At 42.8% G+C, this 24,601-nt stretch overlaps 1 protein-coding gene across 4 annotated transcripts in view; it reads right to left on the reverse strand.

The window, feature by feature from the left end:
* Window positions 1-13,043: 13,043 nt before the first annotated feature.
* The window catches only part of LOC137384998 (interleukin-17 receptor E-like protein), a 49,386-nt gene continuing 37,828 nt past the window's right edge, over window positions 13,044-24,601 (reverse strand). For all 4 annotated transcript variants that reach the window (XM_068059729.1, XM_068059731.1, XM_068059730.1 and 1 more), the window contains exons 13-18: window positions 23,474-23,622; window positions 22,440-22,505; window positions 21,307-21,364; window positions 17,438-17,548; window positions 16,535-16,589; window positions 13,044-14,701 (exon numbers count right to left, since the gene is read on the reverse strand). In XM_068059729.1, coding sequence (XP_067915830.1) covers window positions 14,665-14,701; window positions 16,535-16,589; window positions 17,438-17,548; window positions 21,307-21,364; window positions 22,440-22,505; window positions 23,474-23,622 — 476 coding nt within the window. In that variant the 3' untranslated portion in view covers window positions 13,044-14,664. The remainder of the gene's footprint in view (window positions 14,702-16,534; window positions 16,590-17,437; window positions 17,549-21,306; window positions 21,365-22,439; window positions 22,506-23,473; window positions 23,623-24,601) is intronic.

Genomic DNA, 24,601 nt, shown 5'->3' on the forward strand with positions numbered 1-24,601 from the left:
TTAGATGAGTGCTTGAAATGCCATAGCATACAAGGCTACGGGCCAAGTGCTGGAAAATGGGATTGGAATAGTTAGGTTCCTGATGGCCGGCACAGACACGATGGGCCGAAGGGTATGTTTCTGTGCTGTATAACTCTATGACTGTAACTGGAAGCTTTTCCTACTAACAATATCATGTGCCCAAAGAAAGTTGGCAAGCACACACTCAGGACTATGAGTAACACCGGTGTTACTACAAATATCCTACTAATCCGAATCCTGAAGGATATGTACCAGGGTCATTGGAAATTAATGATACAACCGACAATTGCAAAGCTAACTATACACAATGGGTCAGCCATCCCTCGCAGTGGCACAGTAACAATGCAATGCAGCTATGGCATGTCAGCATGGAAACCAGAAATATTTTACCTGGTAGACAAGAGCGGACCAGCAGTGGCTGGACTACCAGGGTGTAGGGATATCAACATTGTGACTATCCACGAAGTCCCCAACGTACCTATCGCAGCAAAAGAGACCAAGGGTACCCACATTGAGTCAGTCCACGACCTACAACAAATGTACCCGGACAAGTTCGGCGCCAAAGGAGATTTTAAAGGCGATGCCATACTGCACCTCAGACAGGATTCACTCCCTGTGTCCAGTCACCTAATGTCTGAGATTGAGTCACAGTTCTTTTAGGATCTCAGTGGTCCAGGTTTGGAGAGTATCAGCCCCTTCTCAGACAATCCATACCAAGAGAATGAAGATCCAAATTCAGATGGCAAAAGTTCTTTGTCAACAGGCAGTGTTTCTTCACACTCCGGTGACTCAGAAGAAGAGATTGATGTTGTAACCATTGAGAAGCAAAGGCTGGCAGTGGGGAGCATTGCCAAGGGAAAATCTCCAAGGACCAGAACCTGCTCGCAGACTCTGGCCAGCATCAAACTGTGCAATCTGGAAACCCAGCAACAACACAACTATGCTGCACCCTCACCTCTGCTCTCTAGAGAACTGCCAGCACCAAAACAAGCCAGAACAGACAGGTATCTCCAAGTACTCCTCCCCCAAAATGTCCTCGATCTTGAGCCCCAGGCATTCAGATGCAGAGGATGAGGAGAAGCGAAGGATACGTGATGTCCTGAAGAGGCAGAGGAGGAATGGTCTGTTGGCTCTTCAGGATGAGGTGCCAGAACTTTCCAAGAATGACAAGGCCTCAAAAGTGGTCATCGTGAGAAAAGCAACAGAGTATATTAGCAGGCTGAAGGCAGAAAAACAGAAACTGAATGCAGAGAGGGAAAAACGTCAGAAAAAACAGCAACAGCTGAGATGCAGATTCTCTGAGCAAGAGTTGTCAGACCACCAAAATGATATATGGACTCCTAAGCATCTGTACTCCATACGAGACTTATCTTGGGAAAGAAAGGGGATGCAGTGTGATCAACTTAAGAGTGATGTCCCTTTAAGAACTCAGTATGCTAAAGAGCTAAGTACCAGCATGTAGTCATGTGACTAGAAGCCACAGTCATACTGCAACTGTAACATCCTAACCAAAGGTTCTTTACATAGTTTGCTCTGTATTGTATATACTAGTTTAGCTGTTAATAAATCTGTTAGAGATCTTCAAGGCACTGGAATCCATGTACCTCACTGTGTTGCTTAACATCACACCAAGAACACATGACAGGCCTTCTCACTAACGTGTTGGGGTTGAGGGGTGAGGGTGGGGTGACACACTCACCTCAGCCACTCAATTTACAATAGATGTGAAAACTGACCCCAGTGTTTATTTAAATGAAAGTTCCATTAAAGAAGTAACAGCCCCACACATTCTTCTTCTTCTTTGGCCTCCTTATCTCGAGAGACAATGGATAAGTGCCTGGAGGTGGTCAGTGGTGTGTGGAGCAGCACCTGGAATGGCTATAAAGGCCAATTCTAGAGTGACAGACTCTTCCACAGGTGCTGCAGAAAAATTTGATTGTCGGGGCTGTTACACAGTTGGCTCTCCCCTTGCATCTCTGTCTTTTTTCCTGCCAACTGCTAAGTCTCTTCGACTCGCCACACTTTAGCCCCGCCTTTATGGCTGCACGCCAGCTCTGGCCAATGCTGGCAACTGACTCCCACGACTTGTGATCGATGTCACAGGACTTCATGTCGCGTTTGCAGATGTCTTTAAAGTGGAGACATGGACGGCCAATGGGTCTGATACCGGTGGCGAGCTCGCTGTACAATGTGTCTTTGGGGATCCTGCCATTTTCCATGCGGCTCACATGGCCAAGCCATCTCAAGTGCCGCTGACTCAGTAGTGTGTATAAGCTGGGGATGTTGGCCGCCTCGAGGACCTCTGTGTTGGAGATACGGTCCTGCCACCTGATGCCAAGTATTCTCCGGAAGCAGCAAAGATGGAATGAATTGAGATGTCGCTCTTGGCTGACATACGTTGTCCAGGCCTCACTGCCATAAAGCAAGGTACTGAGGACACATACTTGATACACTCGGACTTTTGTGTTCCGTGTCAGTGCGCCATTTTCCCACACTCTCTTGACCAGTCTGGACATAGCAGTGGAAGCCTTTCCCATGCGCTTGGTGATTTCTGCAACTAGAGACAGGTTACTGGTGATAGTTGAGCCTAGGTAGGTGAACTCTTGAACCACTTCCAGAGTGTGGTCACCAATATTGATGGATGGAGCATTTCTGACGTCCTGCCCCATGATGTTCGTTTTCTTGAGGCTGATGGTTAGGCCAAATTCATTGCAGGCAGCCGCAAACCTGTCGATGAGACTCTGCAGGCACTCTTCAGTGTGAGATGTTAAAGCAGCATCGTCAGCAAAGAGGAGTTCCCTGATGAGGACTTTCCGTACTTTGGACTTCGCTCTTAGACGGGCAAGGTTGAACAACCTGCCCCCTGATCTTGTGTGGAGGAAAATTCCTTCTTCCGAGGACTTGAACGCATGTGAAAGCAGGAGGGAGAAGAAAATCCCAAAAAGTGTGGGTGCGAGAACACAGCCCTGTTTCACGCCACTCAGGATAGGAAAGGGGTCTGATGAGGAGCCACCATGTTGAATTGTGCCTTTCATATTGTCATGGAATAAGGTGATGATACTTAGTAGCTTTGGTGGGCATCCGATCTTTTCTAGTAGTCTGCAGAGACCACGTCTGCTGATGAGGTCAAAGGCTTTGGTGAGATCAATGAAAGCAATGTAGAGGGGCATCTGTTGTTCGCGGCATTTCTCCTGTATCTGACGAAGGGAGAACAGCATGTCAGCGGTCGATCTCTCTGCATGAAAGCCACACTGTGCCTCAGGGTAGACGCGCTCGGCCAGCTTCTGGAGCCTGTTTAGAGCGACTCGAGCAAATACTTTTGCCACTATGCTGAGCAGGGAGATTCCATGGTAGTTGTTGCAGTCACCTCGGTCACCTTTGTTTTTATAGAGGGTGATGATATTGGCATCGTGCATGTCCTGAGGTACTGCTCCCTCGTCCCAGCACAGGCAAAGCAGTTCATGTAGTGCTGAGAGTATAGTAGGCTTGGCACTCTTGATTATTTCAGGGGTAATGCTATCCTTCCCAGGGGTTTTTTCGCTGGCTAGAGAATCAATGGCATCACTGAGTTACAATTTGGTTGGCTGTATGTCCAGCTCATCCATGACTGGTAGAGGATAGTGCACCAATAAGATGCAAGGTGAATAATTTTCACCTTTACGGCTTAGGGAGTAAACTGCCAGAGCAGATTGCCCAACTGTTATCGAACCCATTCAATTTTCACCTATTGGTTTCAAAGGAAGTGAAGATGACACAGGTTCAATATAAGCAGTTGCGCTGGTCCTCCAGTCTAATACCTGCGCAGTGAAGCTAAAATTAACCACCAAAATAGCAATATGCTTTTAAACCTTTATGAGCTGCTTTCCTCCTTTAGAGGTAAAAATATTATACAGCAACATAAATCAAAACCAAGGCAAACTTTAGAAATCATGTGGATAAAAGCAGGCATCAAAAGATTTTGTGTGAATAAGAGAATTTGTCTTTCTCGCACTGATGTGTTTATTGATGGTGTAAGTTGTTTTAAGAACGGTAGAAAACTGCACAGATTTTTATTGATTTGCAGTGGATACGGCAAACTAACAAAATCTGTTTTGTTTGCTCTGTTGTCTGTTTAAATTTCTGTTTTTGTAAATCCCATTCACAGTTTGCAGTCTGAGACTAATGTGGCACAGTTTTATTTGTCTGCCAGTTAGAAAGGCCATGAGCCTCAGGGTATTACATATCAATTTCAGTGTGTGTCTCATTGTAAAAAGATTTACTGTACAACGCCACAGCACACCATTGCAGACTAGTTAACATATGAGGTCATGTTTCAATTCATAGGAAGCATGTGTTTGCCCTTGGAAATGGATCTTTGCACTGAGTGCAAGTAGTAGTATTTGGCAGCATCATGACAGCAATCACTTGTAGATTTCTTAATGCTATGTCTTAGGTAACTCAAGCAATTGCTGTATTGACTGTACAGAATGCAACTACACAAGTGAACTGCACTTAAGATATTGAGCACAAACCTTTCTGACTGAAAAACCTCAGAATAAAAAGATGGTAATTAATCAAGTTTAAAAGCACAATGGAGTTTACCTGCATCGGATAATTTGGCAAACAGGTGTTCCCATATTACCCAGGTTTTGTATATCTAATAGTATTTTGAACTAATATTGTTTGATTAGCACCTAGAGAAAACCTTTATACCTTAAATAATGTATAGATCAAACAGCCGAGCCAATGTAATCATTGGCAGATAACTGGGGCTGAATTATTGGGAGGGGCATCGGAGATAGGTGGGTGTTGAAAATACTGGCACCAGCTGGCGTGCCAGTTTCGCAACACCGTTCCTGGCACTGGCCAGTTTCACCAGAGTGGAGGGATGGCAGGCCCTGCAATCCTGCTCCATAACAAAGGCCAATTAAGATGGTTAAAGAATTCATTGAGACCACGTGAACAAAGTGTTGAGATTTTCACAGGGGCGCACGGGCACAGGCTGAGGCAGACCAGCTGAATGGAGGCGGGTACACAGTGGGAGGCCAGTCATGGCCGCCCCAGGGAATTAGGTGGGCCCCAATAAAAGAGTGAATGGCGCAGAGGGGAATCAGCCATTTTGAGACAGGTGCAGCACAGGTAGCAGAAAGAGTGGGCAGTAAACTTTCAGTCAGTGCTGGGGGTCTTCACCTGCCTGGCCTTGCAGGGGTACGAGCAGGGGACAAGGCTGCCAAGCACAATTAGGGGCCTTTCCAAGCACAAGGAAGGTTCCAGCTGGCAATGGGGGCATGACTCTCAGAATTGAAGCTCAGTGGCGATGAGGAGCAACACTCTCCGGAGGAAGGGCAAAGCCCCAATCATTAGGAGGGCAGAGGAGAGGGATGAGGGGCAGGAAGCCAAAAGAGGCCATACCCTCAGCATATGATCTACCACTGAAGACAGAGCTACCTTGAGATGACCGAGAACAAGTGCTGTGCAGGAGACTATGACTCACCAGGCAGATGGTCACAGATATCTGTGCCCTCATTACCGAAGACCTTGCACCTTGCAGCACTGCTTGCCATGCCCTGCCAGTAGCCATCAAAGTCACTGTGACCTTCAACTTAGTCGCTTCTGGCTCCTTCCAAGGACCAGCCGCTGACCTTAGTGGCATCTCACAAATGGCTGCACATCACTGCATCTCGCTGGTCACTGATGCTCTATTTGCCAGAGTTATTAGTGCTCTTAATTCACGACGGACGCAGCCTTGCAGGAAAAAAGGGCAGTGGGTTTCACCTCCATTGCTGGATTTCCCCCACGTGCATGGCATCGTCGATTGCATCCATGTGGACATCAAAGCACCCAGTGGCCAGCCAATCACATTCCTCAATGAAGGCTTCTACTCCCTCAACGTTCAGCTGGTCTGCGACCACAACAAGAGCTTCCTCCATGTGTGCACTCACTTTCCTGGCAGCTGTCATAACTCCTTCATCCTCCAGCGGTCCAGGCTGCAGAAGCTCTTCATTCCAACTCCCAAACTCCATGTATGAACTCTAAGGGAAGAGGCATATCCCTTGAAGACATGGCTAATTATCCCTCTACATGAGTCCCAGACAGAGACACAAAAACATCTACTCATTTGGACAAACATTGAGCAGCCCATCGGGCTTTTGAAGATGCAGTTCCGGTGCCTGGACCGGTCAGATAGCGCCCTGCAATACACTCCTGCAAGGGTGTCGATCATTGTAGTGGTCTGCTGCACACTCTATAACATGGCCCTCCAGAGAGGTGTGGACCTTGAGGATGGTGAGACCCTGGAAGGACACAGCTAATTGTAGGAAGAGGAGAAGCAGACCGTAGTAAAGGAGGAAGGAGAGGTGAAGAGGAAAGACACAGAACACCGAGGTTGTCTAGCTGCATAGGAAGGTATCCGGGCCCGGCGGAAGGCTCTTGGGTCTAGTCAGGATGCCTTGAATGCCAGGGATCATCTGATACAGGAACGTTTCAACTGAGCTTCTCTAACCCAGGATGAATCTATGGCCAAAGGAAGCTGCTCCTATTCATTAGAAGCTGCATGTATCAGTGGTTACAGGTACTCAACAGCACTATGGCTGTGAGCCATTCTGAGGGGTCAGTAAGTGCCCTGGATACACACCCCTTCCATGTTCAGCAGCAGGATGCGCCCTGAGGCTCCTTAGCTGGTGTGTCTGCTGGCGGCTAAATACCCAGAGACTTGTCCTAAGGTTTGGAGTAACTCTCACCTTGCCAGAACATAGAGGCCGGAATTTTCTGTTGGGTGGGAGGCCCCGTCCACCAGCCAAAAAGTCGGTGATGAGCCCGCCTATGCCAGGCCGGGAGAGCCAGACCGGGATTTTTCTCTCTTCAGGCCTTTAATTGGTCTTGGGCAGGACTTCCACCTCCTTGAGGCAGGAAGTCCCGCCTACTGGAGCTGCCAGCCAATCAGTGGGAGCAGTGGCCACTGCTGGGCCTACACCCAGCCATCATGAGATAGAGGAAGGATGGCCCCAGAACTAAGGTAAATTTTTAGGGCCTCACCGGGGACAGTCGGTTGGGCCCCAGCGAGTCAGGGGGGATCGGTTAGGCAGGCAGGGGGAGAGTTGTGCTTTGGGGGCAGTTGGGGCTTCGGGGAAACCCTCTGTGAGACACAGGGTGCCCGATCAGGAGGGTCCCCCCACCAGCCCGCAAGAAGGCCAACTGGTTTTGCCAGGCGGGGCTGTTAGATGCTTTTAGAGGCTTCTGCCATCAGGTTGCCAAGGGTAAATTATCTGCGACGGCAGGCGGAAGCCCTTAAGTGCCAGTTAATTGGCCACTTAAGGGCATTGATTGTCCTGGGGCAGACAGGCCATTTCTCACTGCCACCGCCCACGTAAAATTGCAGTGGGAGCAGGAGGGGGTTGGGAACGCACCCCCCCCCCACGCCCCCACCTCCCACTCAATTTTACGCCCCACCCACCACCAGCCCAGTCGTTTGTGGGTGTAAAAGTTCCGGCCATCAGGTCAGTAAATATCTTCTTACACTGGATCCAACTTCTTCAGATCACACTTCTTCCACTGACTGTGGCATCAATGTCCATCCATGCCTGCTTTGTCTGGTGGGTGGGTGGCCTCCTCCTGACAGCCTCCAGGAAGAGGATCTCCATCCTCTCCCACGCAGCCTGCAGCAGGACCACCAAGTTTGCATCTGAGAATCGAGGGACTGCCCTGTCCCAGGTTCCGGGCCTTTAGCTCTCCTGAGATACTGTGGAATTCAGACCTTCTCTGCTCTTTAAATCTGCAGTCAAAGCTACAGTAATGGCTGTCATGATGCGTTTAAATCAGGCCCAGGCTTGAATATTCCTGCCTCCACTAATGGCCACCAAACCAGTCCCCATGGCAATTAAGGATTGCCCCCGTGAAATTTGGAGCTGATTACTGTTTCTCCTGAGGGCAGGTTTGGGACTCAGAAACAGTCCTAACTTTCCTTTCCCGCCCCTGCAGCAAAAGTCCAGCCTGAGGAATCCACTGTTCATTTTAAATTTGGTAGGAAAGACAGCTTCCATTTTAACATTAGTTGTTTCAAATCTATGACACAAAATACAGAAAAGTGAGCTCTTCCTCTTTGGCAACCAAAGTAAACATTCATTAGCAACCTTTGCTGCTTTAATGCATCTTTCTGTCACTGAGATTTGGTTTGGTTGCAATTATGATATGATCTCATTAATCGTCACTTTTCTGGATTTTGATTGATTAAATAAACAGCCTTTGGGTTAATCTTTGACCACGAAAAGCCCAATGTTGGAAAAGAAGGGTTGATCCAATCTCCGGAAAAGATAGTTAAAGTCAGAAGAATGTAGTTAAACTTGAACTATCGGGAAATGTGAATCCTATGCCTCCTGATGTTCACTATCAGGGTCATGAGCATTTCACCAAAAATTCAAACAGTTTATGAGCTCATCCTGATTAATTCACCAAACCTGAAATGTATTGTTGATCCGACTGTAGTAAATTGTGAACTTAATTGAGCAAGTTAACCCATTTGTTGAGCAAGTTAACCCATTTGATGGCTGACGGGTCTATTGAAATTATGGTCTCCTGAGCTGGCTGTTTTTGAAAGATTTCAGCTCATACAATGTGAAACTGAAACAAATATTTAGTACTACAAGGCTACTTCAATGCCAGGATTGATTTATTTTGTGATATTAACCATAACATAAAATATTCAAACCAATTTTCATTTTGAAATATTGCACTTTCATTCTGTTTGTCTTGTCCTTTATCATCCAGTTTTCTTTTGTCCTATTTTGTTTTAAATTCCTTCTTTTCTATATTATCTGCTTTTATTTACAAACTATGAAACTAATTTTGATGGACTCAATTTTTCCTTTTTTATGTCTAGATTCCAGACACAAACTTTTAGCTAATTCCTAATTCTACAGTAAGTTTGAAAGAGATATCATTCATTCTGAAACTAGGTCTTAAATCTGAACAAAGAAAAGTATGAAGGTATGAGGTTGGCTATGGTGGTTCAGGAAAAACCATTAAAAGATTTGATGGTAGACAAGCAATGGCTAGTATTTAAAGAACTAATAAATGGTTTACAACAAATATACATTCCTCTAAGACACAAAAACCCAACAGAAAGGTGAATCAACCATGGCTAACGAAAGAAGTTAAAGATTAGGTCAAGGAAGTTGTTTAGAAGGTCGCCAGAAAAAGTGGTAAGCCTGAGGATTGGGAACAATTTAGAGTCTAACAAAGGAAGACCAAGAAACTGATAAAGAAAAGGAAGAGATTATGAATGCAAGCGAGTTAGAATCGTAAAGGCAGACTGTAAAAGCTTCTTTAGGTATGTAAAAAGAAAACAATTGGCATGGACGAATGTGGGTCCATTGCGGGCAGAGACAGGAGAGTTTGTGGTGGAGAATGAGGAAATGGTGCAGAGACTAAACAATTACTTTCTGTCTGTCTTCACAGAGGAAGACACAGAAAATCTCCCAGAAATACTAGGGAACCAATGGACTTGTAAAAATGAGGAACTGAAAGTAATTAGTCTCAATAAAGAGGTAGTGCTTGAAAAATTAATTGGATTGAAAGTTGATAAATCCCCTGGTCCAGATGAGCTACATCCCAGAGTATTGAAGGAGGTGGCTATAGAAATAGTGGATGAATTGGTGCTAATCTTTCAAAATTATGTAGATTCTAGAAGGGTTCCTGCAGACTGGAAAGTAGCAAATGTAGCCCCACTATTTAAGAAGGGAGCAATAAAGAAAACGGGAGAACGACAGATCTGTTAGTTTGACGTCAGTAGTAGGGAAAATGTTAGAATATATTATAAAGGATGTGATAACTGGACATTTGGAAAATAATGATATGATTGGGCAGAGTCAATGAGGATTTGTGAAAGGGAAATCATGTCTCACAAACCTGTTGGAGTTTTCTGAAGATGTTACTTGTAGCATAGATAAAGGAGAACCAGTCGATGTGGTGTATTTGGATTTTCAGAAGGTTTTTGATAAGGTCCCACGGAGGAGGCTAGTCATCAAAATTAGAGCACATGGGATTGGGGGTAATATACTGTACTGGACTGAGAATTGGTTAACAGCCAGAAAGCAGAGGGTCATTCTCAGGATGGCAGGCTCCTACTAGTGAGGTACTGCAAGAACACAAGAATACAAGAAATAGGAGCAGAAGTAGACCATATGGCCCGTCGGGCCTACTCTGCCATTCAATACGATCATGGCTGATCTGGGCATCAATTCCACTTTCCTGCCTGCTCCCTATATCCCTGCGAGCCCAAAAATCTATCTATCCCAGCCTTAAATACATTCAATGATGGAGCATCCAGAATCCTGTGGGGTAGAGAATTCCAAAGATTCACAACCATTTAAGTGAAGTAATTTCTCATCTCAGTCCTGAATGATTGGCCCCTTATCCTGAGACTGTGTCCCTGTGTTCTAGATTCGCTGACCAGTGGGAACAATCTCTCAGCTTCTACCTTATCAAGCCCTATCAGAATCTTGCATGTCTCAATTAGATCGCCTCTCATTCTTCTTAACTCCAGAGAATTTAGGCCCAATTGACTCAGCATTTCATCATAGGACAACTCCCTCATCCCAGGGACCAATTTAGTAAATCTTAACTGCACTGCCTCCAGTGCAAGTATATCCTTTTTTAAATGTGGAGACCAAAACGGCACACAGTATTCCAGGTGCGGTCTCACCCTGTACAATTTGAGGAGGACTTCTTTATTCCTGTACTCCAATCCCCTTGCAATAAAGGCCAACATACCGTTTGCCTTCCTAATAGGCTGCTGCACCTGCATGTTAACTTTGTGCGTTTCTTGTACGAGTACCCCTAAGTCTCTCTGAACATCAACACTTAGCAGTTTCACACCTTTTAAAAAAAATTCTGCTTTGTTATTTTTATGACCAAAGTGAACAACTTCACACTTCCCTATTTTATACTCCATTTGCCATCCTGTTGCCCACTCACTTAACCTGTCTATATTTTTTTGCAACCTCTCTGTATCTTACCTTTCCACCGAGCTTTGTATCATCAGCAAACAGATACAATTACTCCGAAGAAGGGTCACTGACCCGAAACGTTAACTCTGCTTCTCTTTCCACAGATGCTGCCAGACCTGCTGAGTGGTTCCAGCATTTCTTGTTTTTATTTCATACAATTACTCTCCGTCTCTTCATCCAAGTCATTAATATGGAGTGTAAATAGCTGAGGCCCCAGCACTGATCCTTGTGGCACCCCACTATTCACTGCCTGCCAACTTGAAAATGCCCCATTTATGCCCACTCTCTGCTTCCTGTCTGTTAACCAATCCTCTATCCACGCTAATATATTATCCCCAATACCATGAGCCCTTATCTTGCCTATTAATCTTTTATGTGGCACCTTATTGAATGCCTTTTGAAAATCCTGGTATACTACATCTACTGGTTTCCCATTATCTACCCTACTAGTTACATCCTCAAAAAACTCTTAATAAATTTGTCAAACAGGATCTCACTTTAGTAAAACCATGCTGACTTGTTCTAACCATACTGTGCTTTTCCAAGTGCAATGTTAAGACTTCTTTAATAATAGTTTCCAGTATCTTCCCAATGACTGACGTTAGGCTAACATAGAAATATAGAAAATAGGAGCAGGAGTAGGCCATTCGAGCCTGCTCCAACATTCATTGTGATCATGGCTGATCATCCAACTCAGTAACTTGTTCCCGCTTTCCCCCCATATCCTTTGATCCCTTTTGCCCCAAGAGCTATATCTAACTCCTTCTTGAAAACATACAATGTTTTGGCCTCAACTGCTTTCTGTGGTAGCGAATTCCACAGGCTCACCACTCTCTGGGTGAAGTAATTTCTCCTCATCTCAGTCCTGAAAGGTTTACCCTGTATCCTTAGACTATGACCCCTGGTTCTGGACTCCCCCACCATCGGGAACATCCTTCCTGCATCTACGCTGCCAAGTCCTGTTAGAATTTTATAGGTTTCTATGAGATCCCCCCTCACTCTTCTGAACTCCAGTGAATATAATCCTAACCGACTCAATCTCTCCTCATACGTCAGACCTGCTATCCCAGGAATCAGTCTGGTAAACCTTCGCTGCACTCCCTCTATAGCAAGAACATCCTTCCTCAGATAAGGAGACCAAAACTGCACACAATATCCCAGGTGTGGCCTCACCAAGGCCCTGTATAATTGCAGCAAGACATCCCTGCTCCTGCACTCGAATCCTCTCGCTATGAAGGCCAACATACCATTTGCCTTTTTTACCACCTGTTGCACCTGCATGCTTACCTTCAGTGATTGGTGTATGAGAACACCCAGCTCTCATTGCATATTCCTCTCTCTTTATAGCCATTCAGATAATAATAATTAGCCTTGAGTTCCCAGTTTTCTCCCTGCAGATTCGAGAACTAAACGTGTGGCTCAAGGATCAGTGCTTGGGCCACAGCTGTTCACAATCTCTATAAAAGATTTGGATATGGGACCAATTGTAATATTTCCAAATTTGCTGGTGACACAGAACTAGGAGGGAGCATAAGTTTTGAGGAGAATGCAAGGAGGCTTCAAGGGGATTTGGACAGGCTAAGTGAATGGGCAAGAACATGGCAGATAGAATATAATGTGAATAAGTGTGAAGTGATCCACTTTTGTAGAAAAACAGAAAGGCAGAGTATTTTTTAAATGGTGAGAGGTTGGAAAGTGTTGATGTCCAAAGAGACTTGGATGTCCTTGTTCATGAGTCACAAAAAGCTAGTATGCAGGTGCAGCAAGCAATTCAGAAGGCAAATGGTATGTTGGCCTTCATTGCAAGGGGATTTGAGTACAGGAGTAAAGATGTATTGTTCCAATTGTATAAAGCCTTGGTGAGTCCACACCTGGTGGCTTGTGTTTAGTTTTGGTCTCCATATTTAAGGAAGGATACACTTGCCATAGAGGGAGTGCAACTGAGGTTTACCGGACTAATCCCTGGGATGGCAGGATTGTCTTATGAGGAGAAATTGCAGCCACGCAAAGACAAGCAAAATAAATAGCAACTCATAAATATAAAAAATAAGTTTCTCTTTTATTTGTTTGTGCTTTTTTAAATTATGAAGTTCTAATTCATACACTTAGCAAAATGATAATATGCATTCTATATTTACACAATTAAAAGTGTCAAGAAGTTAAGAAAATATAATGAACTTGTATTCTCTCATCCTCTTACAAATGCATTACCAGCTTATAAATACAGATCGAGAAAATATTTCAGTGACCACGAAGAACACAAGGATATTCTTTGAAAGCACAATGACTTAAAGCATTTTCACTTTTTATATGTCTAAGAATAAATCAGAATAGTATTTGCCAAATGTTAACCAATTTCAAAGATTGGGTCATATCTTGTATTGTTTTACTTTAAGAGAACATTTACAAAACTGTCCCTTAATCATTGTAAGGGATATGTTTCATACATAAAATTATAAGTTCAATGTAAAAATTGTCTATCTTTATACCGTCTAGAAGTTTAACATTTTAAATAATCATTTTTAAATAGTGCACAGTTCCTAGTTGCAGATTTACTAGTATTTGTTGCAATGTATGTTGTAGCATTGAAAAAACATTTTTCCTAAAAGAAAAAGATGTATGTTCAAATAAAATATAGTTTAATACTCAGCAGTACATTTTCAAATACATTTTTAAAAAGTCATTTTGATATCAACACATTAACAATTGCAAAATCATTGCACATGTTACTTCTGACAGCTGTTTGGAATATCTGTCCAGTGGAGACAAGTTAAATATTTAATACATTTCTTTGCTCAATTATTTATCAGTCCTAGGTTAAGTTACAGTTTAAAATATATTAATTTGAGCATTGTACACTGGCCACTAAAGAAGTTTATTTTTCAAATACATTGTCACAGAAAGTCTTTACAAAATACATTCATCAAAAAAGCTAGTACTTCAAGGGTTAACAAATAGTATATCCTTATTTCAAGATCGAACTTGTGCTTGAGCATCTTGAACATATTTTTGCTCTGACATGTATGTCAGTAATGTTTTCGACAATGTGAGAAAATTTGATTGGCTTAAGTCTTTCCAATCCTCTGTACCAAACAAAGGAATGTCTTCCCCTGTAGAATCTAAATGACTCAAATTTACAGTCAACCTTAGACTTATGGATGGATTCACAAAAAACAGGTTTTATTTCTCCACAGCTGCCAGCAAGGTACAAGGAATCACTAATCTAATGGCAAGAGATAAAAAACACTCCTGTTTTTATATTTGCATGCACCAGTCAATAACCCCCATATGTTTGATTCAGAGTGTGCAAGTCAAATAAATAGCTGCACTTGGATTTGTCTACACGGTTATATGTTAAGATCTGAAAACATAAAGGTTGGTCTATTACCACGAAGCATAACAGCAAAATATCCAGTCTCAAGCTTATTTGTCTTTTCATTTTTCATAAAGCATTGAAGTTTTTCTATGCATACTTTTGATCAAACTACAATAATTGCTGCATCCCAAATTTTTGACAGTTTCTGCTGCAATAAATACCAGGACACCTGCTGATTCATCCAAAGCATTCTTTCCAAATAAGTAGCTTTGAGTATATTTCCTCTTCATTTCACAGAGGAATGTAGCAAAGCCTCTGATTAGCTCAATGTAGGTGGCAAAACCATTAGATGAGAGAGGTTCCTTTTATTTCCACAGACATTCTGAAAAATAATCAAGAACACTTCTGTAATATAAATAGAGACAGATGCAGATCATGGCCTGGAATTTCATCTCAATCAGGTTGAGTTTGTCAGCACAATTCGCTTGATATCTCTGTAACTGGGGCAAAAGATCGTGGAATTTTAAGCCCAAATTACAGGCAGCGCAAATTGAGTTCTGCGATCTTTTGCACTGGTTTTATAAACATTGTGCTAGAAGCAGGCCCCATCCACACAATTGGCCACACATCCAGAGTGAATTCATTTTTGGGAGTTTCCGCGAATTGTGCTCATTTGATGGCTACAAAAAAAGTTTTGAATGTTATTTGTTAAATTTACTAAAGAACTCATTACTGTACCACAATCTAACTAGAAAACAGCTTTGTATATTTTTTTTTAAAATAATTTTGAGTAATTTAATATTGAGTTATTCACAGGTGGCAGATTGACACTGATTTAAAATGTTTATTTTCAGCTGTATTAATCAAGTAATTAGATGAAGGAATTTTAAAGCACTGCCCAATTGTGCTGGTCCATGGCAGATTTTGTGTCTGCCAATATGCAAATGGGTTTGAGTGTAAACTCTGGGGGGGCACCACTTATCAAAATGGAAGCTCTACCCCCCATATAAACTGGAGGATATTGAGAGAGGTAGAAGAAGTGAGGGACCTTGGAGTGCATGTCCATAGGTCCCTGAAGGTGGCAGGACAGATAGATAGAGTGGTGAAGAAGGCATGTGGACTGCTTTTCTTTATTGGCCGAGGTATAGAATACAAAAGCAGGGATGTAATGCTGAAACTGTATAAAAAGCTGGTTAGGCCACAGATGGAGTGTGGTGTACAGTTCTGGTCACCACATTACAGGAAGGACATAATTGCTCTGGAGAGTGTACAGAGGAGATTTACAAGAATGTTGCCAGGGCTTGAAAGTTGCAGCTGTGAGGAAAGATTGGATAGGCGAGGGTTGTTTTCCTTAGAACAAAGGAGGCTGAGGGGTGACTTAATTTAGGTGTACAAAATTATGAGGGGCCTAGATAGAGTAGACAGGAAGGACCTGTTTCCCCTGGCGGAAAGGTCAATTACCAGGGAGCACAGATTTAAGGTGATTGGTAGAAGGAATAGAGGGGACATGAGGAAAATGTTTTTCACCCAGAGGGTGGTGGGTGTCTGGAATTTACTGCCAGGAACAGTGGTGGAGCTAGAAACCTTCAACTCATTTAAAAAGGTACCTGGACCTGCACCTGAACTGCTGTAACCTGCAAGGCTACGGACCAGATGCTGGAAGGTAGGATTAGATTGGGCGGCTAGGTTTTTCAGCCAGCACAGACAAGATGGACTTAATGGTCTCCTTCTGTGCCATAATTTTTCTATGGTTCTATAATGCTAATAACTACTTATACAAGACCCTTTTCTAAAAACAATCAAATCATAACTGGGGTATATGTATTTCTTAAATGCGACATGACTAAGCATTGGAAAGAGAAATTCAACAACATTCTAGGGATTGCTGGGAATTTTTAAATATCGATCTGAGTATTACCTAGTTAATGTCATCCATAATTGTGGAGGAATAAGCAGACCCAAAAGGAAAGAGATTGAGGTGCAGTGTAGAATGTTACACTTTTAATTATTGCATTGGATCCAATGCCAATTTGAAAGTTAATAGTAGATAATAGCAGAAGCATTAAAGCAAGACAAAACTTTTCTTGTTAGTCGTCAATACTTGGGAGATTTTTACAGTGTAGTTATGTGTGGATGACTTTGCTTCCTTTCTAATTAATAACAAACCAAACAGTCATCAAAGGTAAAGTTTTTTTTGGAATTGAAGGTTTCCTACCTTTTGGATGACTGGTTTGAATGCAGAAACACTTTTCTGTAAGGCTGTTGAAGAGCTACATAAATTTCGAGTGGCACGAAAGAAAAAGAAAATAAATCTTTAATATCAAACACATTGAAATTATTATTTTTTTTTTTTTTAAAACAGAGCACACCGCACACACCCCACCCAATTGTCCTCAAACTTGTATCAGGGTCTTATATATGTCATAGGACCCCCAACTTATATACAGCAATGAGGCTCATGGCTGATTCTGGTGGGCACTTGGGCTGCTCAATGAATGGTTCCAGGAAACATAGCAATAGGGTGGGAATTGGCCAGTGAGTTCACGACAGCTATTTTAACTCCACTACTGCCCCTTTTCCCCTGGGCAGGCTGGCTTAAAATCATCCCGATCATGACAAAGTGGCAACTAAGCCAATAAAAAGTTAAACCACAAAAAGCCTCCTCCTAAAAAGACGTGCGAATATGGAACTCATTGGCGGAGATCCATAGATGCAGGATTACCCTAAGTATCTAAAAGGGAGATAAATACTGTATCGGGAAGGAAAGTTATAAAGGGACAATGGGGTTTAAGATTTAGATCTGCCGCAATTAAACAAAATAATGCCGTAGTTTCTACGGCCATTTTTTGGATTCTAATAAAAGACTTGAAACTTTAAAATATTTTTTTTAATTTTAATGCCTTTCCTATCGCTATGAAAAACAGGGACTCGTGAAGAGAATAAGACTGTGAAAAATGTCCACTTTTACTGCCAATGATCACCATAGTACTTTGCTGCTCTGATCAATGCAAAAGTTACAGTTCATAAATTATGTATTTTTTATTATTTTCAAGACTAAGAAATACTCAGACATTACTGACAATTCAAAAATGAATATTGTCCCTTTATTATTTCTCACCTGTGCATGACATGTATCCAATAAAGAGCATCATAGTCACTAGGATCAATAAAATCACAGTGATTGCAATTGGCCAGATATATTGCGAGGAAGCAGCTGTGGAGTTTAATTCTGTAATAGGAAACAAATAGATATTGGACAACATTATGTACATTACTGTGTAAAATATACAAGGAGGCATATCACCTCAACCTCAATATGCCTCCCCCTGCACTCCCACCAGTGGCCCCTACCCCACCCGCAACATGTAAACTCCAGCAGGGTTGGGGAAGGGTGGATGGAGCCTGGCCTTAATTCCCAGTTTCTTCCTGTTTGTCCCTCATACTATTGCTCCCCTGGACCCCCCGGTGGAAGATGGTGGCAGGTCCATGGAGGGAGGCCTCCTCTCCCTCCAACCAGACATCACACACTTATCTCTGTAGGTCTTGTTCTCTGCCAAGCCCTACAAATCTGCAGTGCCTGCCTTGTTCATGATGCTTCTGCTTGTTTTAAGGTCTATCATGGCCTCTTCCAGTGATGCAACTGTGTCCCCTTTGCAGCATGACTTTCATTTCCTCACCAGCTCTGATGGGCTCCATCTTGCATCTTGGCAGTGGGAATCCCGCCCGAAATGTCCAATGATCCTTGACCAAAGAAAATGTGTCAGCGTTGTGACCAGGTCAGAAGGGCGGGCAGAAGTTCCTCTTTGCCTGTGCCCCATTGAAAGGAAAGTTCAGCCCTATGTGTTACTACTAGCAGTTAATTAAGGTAGATGAAGACTGATAATGTTATCTTCCAACAGTAACATTAGTTTAAGATTGTATTGTTTTCTCCCATCCCCTTTGAGATTTCCCTGTGACACAATTCTCCTTCAGGGAGCTGCATGAGTGATTCATCTGATTTTAATTCCTTTTACTCAGCAACTCCCACTCACAGTCTGGTTAATAACTCTAACTCCCAACGGTGAAAGCTTTTGCCAGTTTGCTACTTGTAGCAAAATCATTAATACATGTTTATACCAATCTTGACCATTTTGCTACAATTTGCAAGCATATAAAATCTTTCTCCCCTACGGAGGTTTATAGCTGTGTTCTTGCACCAACCACTCTGCAGCTCATTTCCATTCAAGTTTCAACAGGTTTGTTGGACATGCTCTGACATGAATAGAGTCAACCATACACATAAATACTACTTGGCACAATTAGAAGATTTCTTCCGGTCACAATGTGCCAGCTAAATCATTAAAGTTGGAGGAAAATTTCCCATGACTACTAGTGACATTGTAAACAGCTTTGCTAGAAACAGCACAGAAAGGAAATCTTCTCACTATGTTTACACTCACATTACCATTAGCATATATAGTCACCAGAGGACATTTTCTCACTATATCTACACTATTGCTACCATATAAGCACCAGAAGAAATCTTCCCAACAGCATCAAAATTCCACTGGATGGAGCACCTCAGCTTAAGTGCTGATTTGAGCTGCCCAGAATCTCCAATACTGACCCAACAGTAGTTCAGTGGGATGGGAGAAGGTTCAGTGATTTGAATGCCTTCAGCAGGTATGACTACATCTGGGCATCCCACCTTCTACCCAGCCACAATGGCAGAGGCCAGAAAGAGTTCTGATCCAAGGGAGCACCAGGATCTCCTCCATCCCACTGGAAGTAACAATTTGATGCCCCATGGAACCAGCGCCCTACTCCCCAACATTCATGGCCAGATTTTCAGGGGTCAATAACCTGATTAAGAAGTAGTCCAAGGTTCTGCCCCCACAAAGCCTGGACCCAGCACACCCAGATCCCAGCCTAGTTTCTGGCACTCCCACTGAAGCCATAGTGAGAGTCTGCCACAGATTTTCAGGGTTACTATTTTATACTGTCACTGGTATTTAGTTTAGTTTTAGTTTAGAGATACAGCACTGAAACAGGCCCTTCGGCCCACCGAGTCTGTGCCGACCATTAACCACCCATTTATACTAATCCTACACTAATTCCATATTCCTACCACATCCCCACCTGTCCCTATATTTCCCTACCACCTACCTATACTAGGGGCAATTTATAATGGCCAATTAATCTATCAACCAGCAAGTCTTTGGCATGTGGGAGGAAACCGGAGCACCCGGAGGAAACCCACGCAGACACAGGTAGCCTATTAGTTATGGTACGGGACTAGCCACCAGGAAGTTATGAGTTCAAACCTTACCATAGCAAATTGTGCAACTGAATTCAGCAAATCTGGTAATTTGTGGACAGATTCCAAAATAACCATGGAAGTTGCTGGATTGTTATAAACATCTAACATTCATTACTGTCCTCCAGGGACTGGAACCTGCAGACCCTAACTCCATTGGTCTACATTTGACTAGTCCAGCATTAAGTGGTACACAATGTCCTCAGAGTAAACAGGAATGGGCAATAAATGCAATTTCCACATACCAAGAAAAATTCAAAGCCGACTATGCAGTGACAAAAGGAAATATTCGAAGTATATTTACAGTGTCACTACTATAAACAATCAAAACTTCCAGCTGTGTTTTGGATTTCCTGTTGAAGGTAAATGGGTATTTTATTTATTTAGAGATACAGCACTGAAACAGGCCCTTCGGCCCACCGAGTCTGCGCTGACCATCAACCACCCATTTATACTAATCCTACATTAATCCCATATTCCTACCCCATCCCCACCTTCCCTCAATTCCCCTAACACCTACCTATACTAGGGGCAATTTACAATGGCCAATTTAACAATCAACCTGCAAGTCTTTGGCTGTGGGAGGAAACCGGAGCACCCGACGAAAACCCACGCAGTCACAGGGAGAACTTGCAAACTCCGCACAGGCAGTACCCAGAATTGAACCCAGGTCGCTAGAGCTGTGAGGCTGCGGTGCTAACCACCGCGCCACCCCCACTGTGCTTCCTATGATGGCAGACATGGGCTTTACTTCTCATATTTCCTCATGCAGACTATTCAGCCCATCATCCTCCCATGGTCAAGAATGTAGGTCAAAAAACTTGATCCCCAAGTGCTAGGGAAGGATGAGCACTTTTGATCAGAGGCTCATCCATCTCTAGCACTTGGGATCAGTGCTGGGAAAGACTCAGATATGCCAGCCCTCTGAACAGTACAACTCTGCACAGCACAGGCAAGATCAGAAATTCATTACAGTGGGGGATTGTGCCCTTACTTACAGCACCACACATCGGTGGACTAATGCAGAGTGCCACCATGCTGCACTCTCTGTACCATTCTGATAGCTTTTCTCTTCCAACTTGGTCATAACCTAACCCAATAGGTCAATCTATCTTAAACCTTGTAGCACAGCTTAAACTAAAAGGAAATTATTTATTCTCATTTGAGAACAGGAGTGCATTAATAGTGTCACCGACGTGATTGTTCACAACTGTTAACACAGATCACATCAGGTGAAATGCTTCTCCATCTTAATATCGCGTAAATATTTCAGCCTTATTATTGACATTCCCAATTAATAGAAAGAACTTTCATTTATAAGGCACTTTTCACAATCTCAGGACATTCCAAAACACGTTTGACGTGTAGTCACTGTTGTAATGTAGGAAACTCCACAGCCAATGTGCACACAGCAAGCTCCCACATACTGCAATGACCAGATAATCTGTTTTTTTAGTGATGTTGGTTGAGGGATAAATATTGGCCAGGACATTAGGGAGAGCTCCTTTGCTGTTCTTCGATTAGTGCCATAGGATCTTTTATATACATCTGAGATCAGAGGGGTGCCCCAGTTTAACGTCCTATCCTGTGCTTCTATCAGTATGAACTACATATTGTAAAACAGTTAGTACAAACAGATTTCTTAACAGCATTTGAGATATATTTCTAAAAAATATAAATCAGCTACTTACTGCACATTATGTCACAGATCTGAATCCGAACAGAATATTCTATATCTGTTCGCCATCCCTGCCAAGGCAAATTATTTAGACTTGTGTTACCAATTGTTAAAATATTATTACATTTTAAATAAAATCAATGTAACCCTGACAGCTCAATGAGCAAATGTACTGTATGGAAGTTCATGGGTTCAGTCCATGGGTTGCAATTAGTAGGTTGACTTCAAGCAACTGACAATGAGTGGAGTGTTATAGACAGCATCATCTCTGGCTAGAGAAGGGAACAATGACTTGGTTTCCTACACTGAAATGCTATCGAGCAAACCCCTGCTGGATGTGCTCTAGTGAAGAAAGGTCATGTACTACAATGATAACCCAAGGTCAAGTTGCCTCACGTCCTTCAGCCTGGTTCGTCTTATACATTAATAAGTTATCAAAAAGCCACAAACACTCCATGAGCCTAATTGCAATATGAGTTTCTAGCTTCAGAACAAGAAGGGGGGTCGAGTTTCGGAGCCACGAGGTCATGCTGCAGCTGTACAAGACTCTGGTGAGACCGCACCTGGAGTATTGCGTGCAGTTCTGGTCACCGCATTATAGAAAGGATGTGGAAGCTATGGAAAGGGTGCAGAGGAGATTTACTAGGTTGTTGCCTGGTATGGAGGGAAGGTCTTACGAGGAAAGGCTGAGGGACTTGAGGTTGTTTTCGTTGGAGAGAAGGAGGAGGAGAGGTGACTTAATAGAGATATATAAGATAATCAGAGGGTTAGATAGGGTGGATAGTGAGCGTCTTTTTCCTCGGATGGTGATGGCAAACACGAGGGGACATAGCTTCAAGTTGAGGGGTGATAGATATAGGACAGATGTGAGAGGTAGTTTCTTTACTCAGAGAGTAGTAAGGGCGTGGAATGCCCTGCCTGCAGCAGTAGTAGATTCGCCAACTTTAAGGGCATTTAAGTGGACATTGGATAGACACATGGATGAAAATGGAGTAGTGTAGGTCAGATGGTTTCACAGCTCGGCGCAACATCGAGGGCCGAAGGGCCTGTACAGCGCTGTAATATTCTAATTCTAAAAAAAAGAACTGAGAATTTAGAGGAAAAATAAATTAATTTAGCTTTGCTTAAGAGATAGTACTCACATACCTGCACACAAATGATGCTGTCACATTCTTCATGAGACAAGTTAAAAACCCTAGAATAGGCACCAATCTGAAACAGAACAAACTATTGTAATGTTTTATTGTTTTGACACTGGAGCTAAAATGTAAATCAATTAGCAGTTTTCAAGCTATTTCAAATCTTTCTACTTAAACATCTACCTTTGAAAAAAAGGTATTCAAATGACATTAGAGGAGGACTAAATGGAAGGTGATTTTTCTTTCCACATCATGTTTTTTTGTAATGCAGAGCAAGATTAGTTTTTTTTTATTCATTCATGGGATGTGGGCATCGCTGGCCAGGCCAGCATTTGTTGCCCATCCCTAATTGCCCTTGAGAAAGCAGTGGTGAGCTGCCTTCTTAAACTGCTGTAGTCCATGTGGGTAGGTACACCCACAGTGCTAGCTAGTGGCTTGCTAGGCCATTTCAGAGGGCATGTAAGAGTCAACCACATTGCTGTGGGTCTGGAGTCACATGTAGGTCAGTCCAGGTAAGGACAGCAGATTTCCTTCCCGAAAGGATATTAGTGAATCAGATGGATTTTTACAACAATCGGCAATGGTTTCATGGCCATTAGACTAGTTTTCTTAATTCCAGATTTATTAATTAAATTCAAATTCCACCTTCTGCTGTGGTGGGATTTGAACCCATGTCCCCAGAGCAATACCCTGGGTCTCTGGGTTACTAGTCCAGTGACAATACCACTTCGCCACCGCCTCCCCAAAGGCTAACTTTTCTATGAATGTGCATCAGAATAATAAAATAATGATGCCATTAATTTAATAATGCAACTCAAAAAAGCTAATGTTAAGAGTTTAGGTTAAATTTAAGTTTTTGTTCAGTGGGAAAGACTTTCCCTGTCTTTTGTAGGTATTTAATCAGTTTCAATATCTATAAACCTTCCCAGCCTGTGGTGGAAATATTCTATTGTTGCAAAAACTGCATTATATTAATATTTATATTATCTTTAGTCCCATTGACTAACCTGTGGTCTAATCAACAAGTCAACATGCACTCACTGTATTTGCAGTAACATACAGCTCCTTCAGTGGTTCACACTTGTGGGGTGCAGTTCTGTTACACAGAGCCATCTTGAATTCAGCCTTATCCTGAGTCACAAAAGTAAGCTGTAGCTTGCCCAACTGCTCATTTGTACTCATGTTCCAAACTATAAATAAATAAATTAGTTATTAGCTGGTGATAATCGTGGTTAGAAGTCAATTATGAAAATTGTACACTTGTAGCTTTGAGCCGGTGAATATCTCATCTCTGACCAGAAATCTTATACTTTCAATCAATTTATTCTAAAGACATTGAGGGAGATCTTGACTTTGCGTGATAATGGGTGATAACGAATCAATAGCCCATTTTATATTACTCCCATTGAAGTCAATGAAAATATAAATTGGGAGTGATGTAAAACAGACTGCCAACTCACAGTGGCGCAGTGGTTAGCACTGCAGCCTCACAGCTCCAGCGACCCGGGTTCAATTCTGGGGACTGCCTGTGTGGAGTTTGCAAGATCTCCCTGTGTCTGCGTGGGTTTCCTCCGGGTGCTCCGGTTTCCTCCCACATGCCAAAAGACTTGCAGGTTGATAGGTAAATTGGCTATTATAAATTGCCCCTAATATAGGTAGGTGGTAGGGAAATATAGGGACAGGCGGGGATGTGGTAGGAGTATGGGATTAGTGTAGGATTAGTATAAATGGGTGGTTGATGGTCGGCACAGACTCGGTGGGCCGAAGGGCCTGTTTCAGTGCTGTATCTCTAACTAACTAACTATACTGTAATGAAAAGTCAGGATCTACCCCATTTACATACACTTTACATGGAGTCTGCTGTCTCATGCACTCTGTGTCTAGCAGTGTCTTTGTTTCACTGTAGAGCTGCTGATACTTGCAGCAGCTTCCAGCCAAATGGGTGCTCCAGTTCAACTACCCAAGTTAAAAACTGTAAGGCATTTACCACCACCAGTTCTCTGGCAGGGTGTTTTCCAGATGGGAAAAAAAGTGTTTCCATCACAATGAAAGGAGACCTGATGGCAACAACAATCAGTTAGTCACAAACAGTCTCCATACTATGGAACGATCACACAAATACATTAGATTCTTTTTTTATACGAGGAAATAAATCCTCAGTCACAAAGC

This window comes from Heterodontus francisci, chromosome 27, assembly GCF_036365525.1.
Source record: "Heterodontus francisci isolate sHetFra1 chromosome 27, sHetFra1.hap1, whole genome shotgun sequence".
Taxonomy (NCBI): Eukaryota; Metazoa; Chordata; class Chondrichthyes; order Heterodontiformes; family Heterodontidae; genus Heterodontus; species Heterodontus francisci.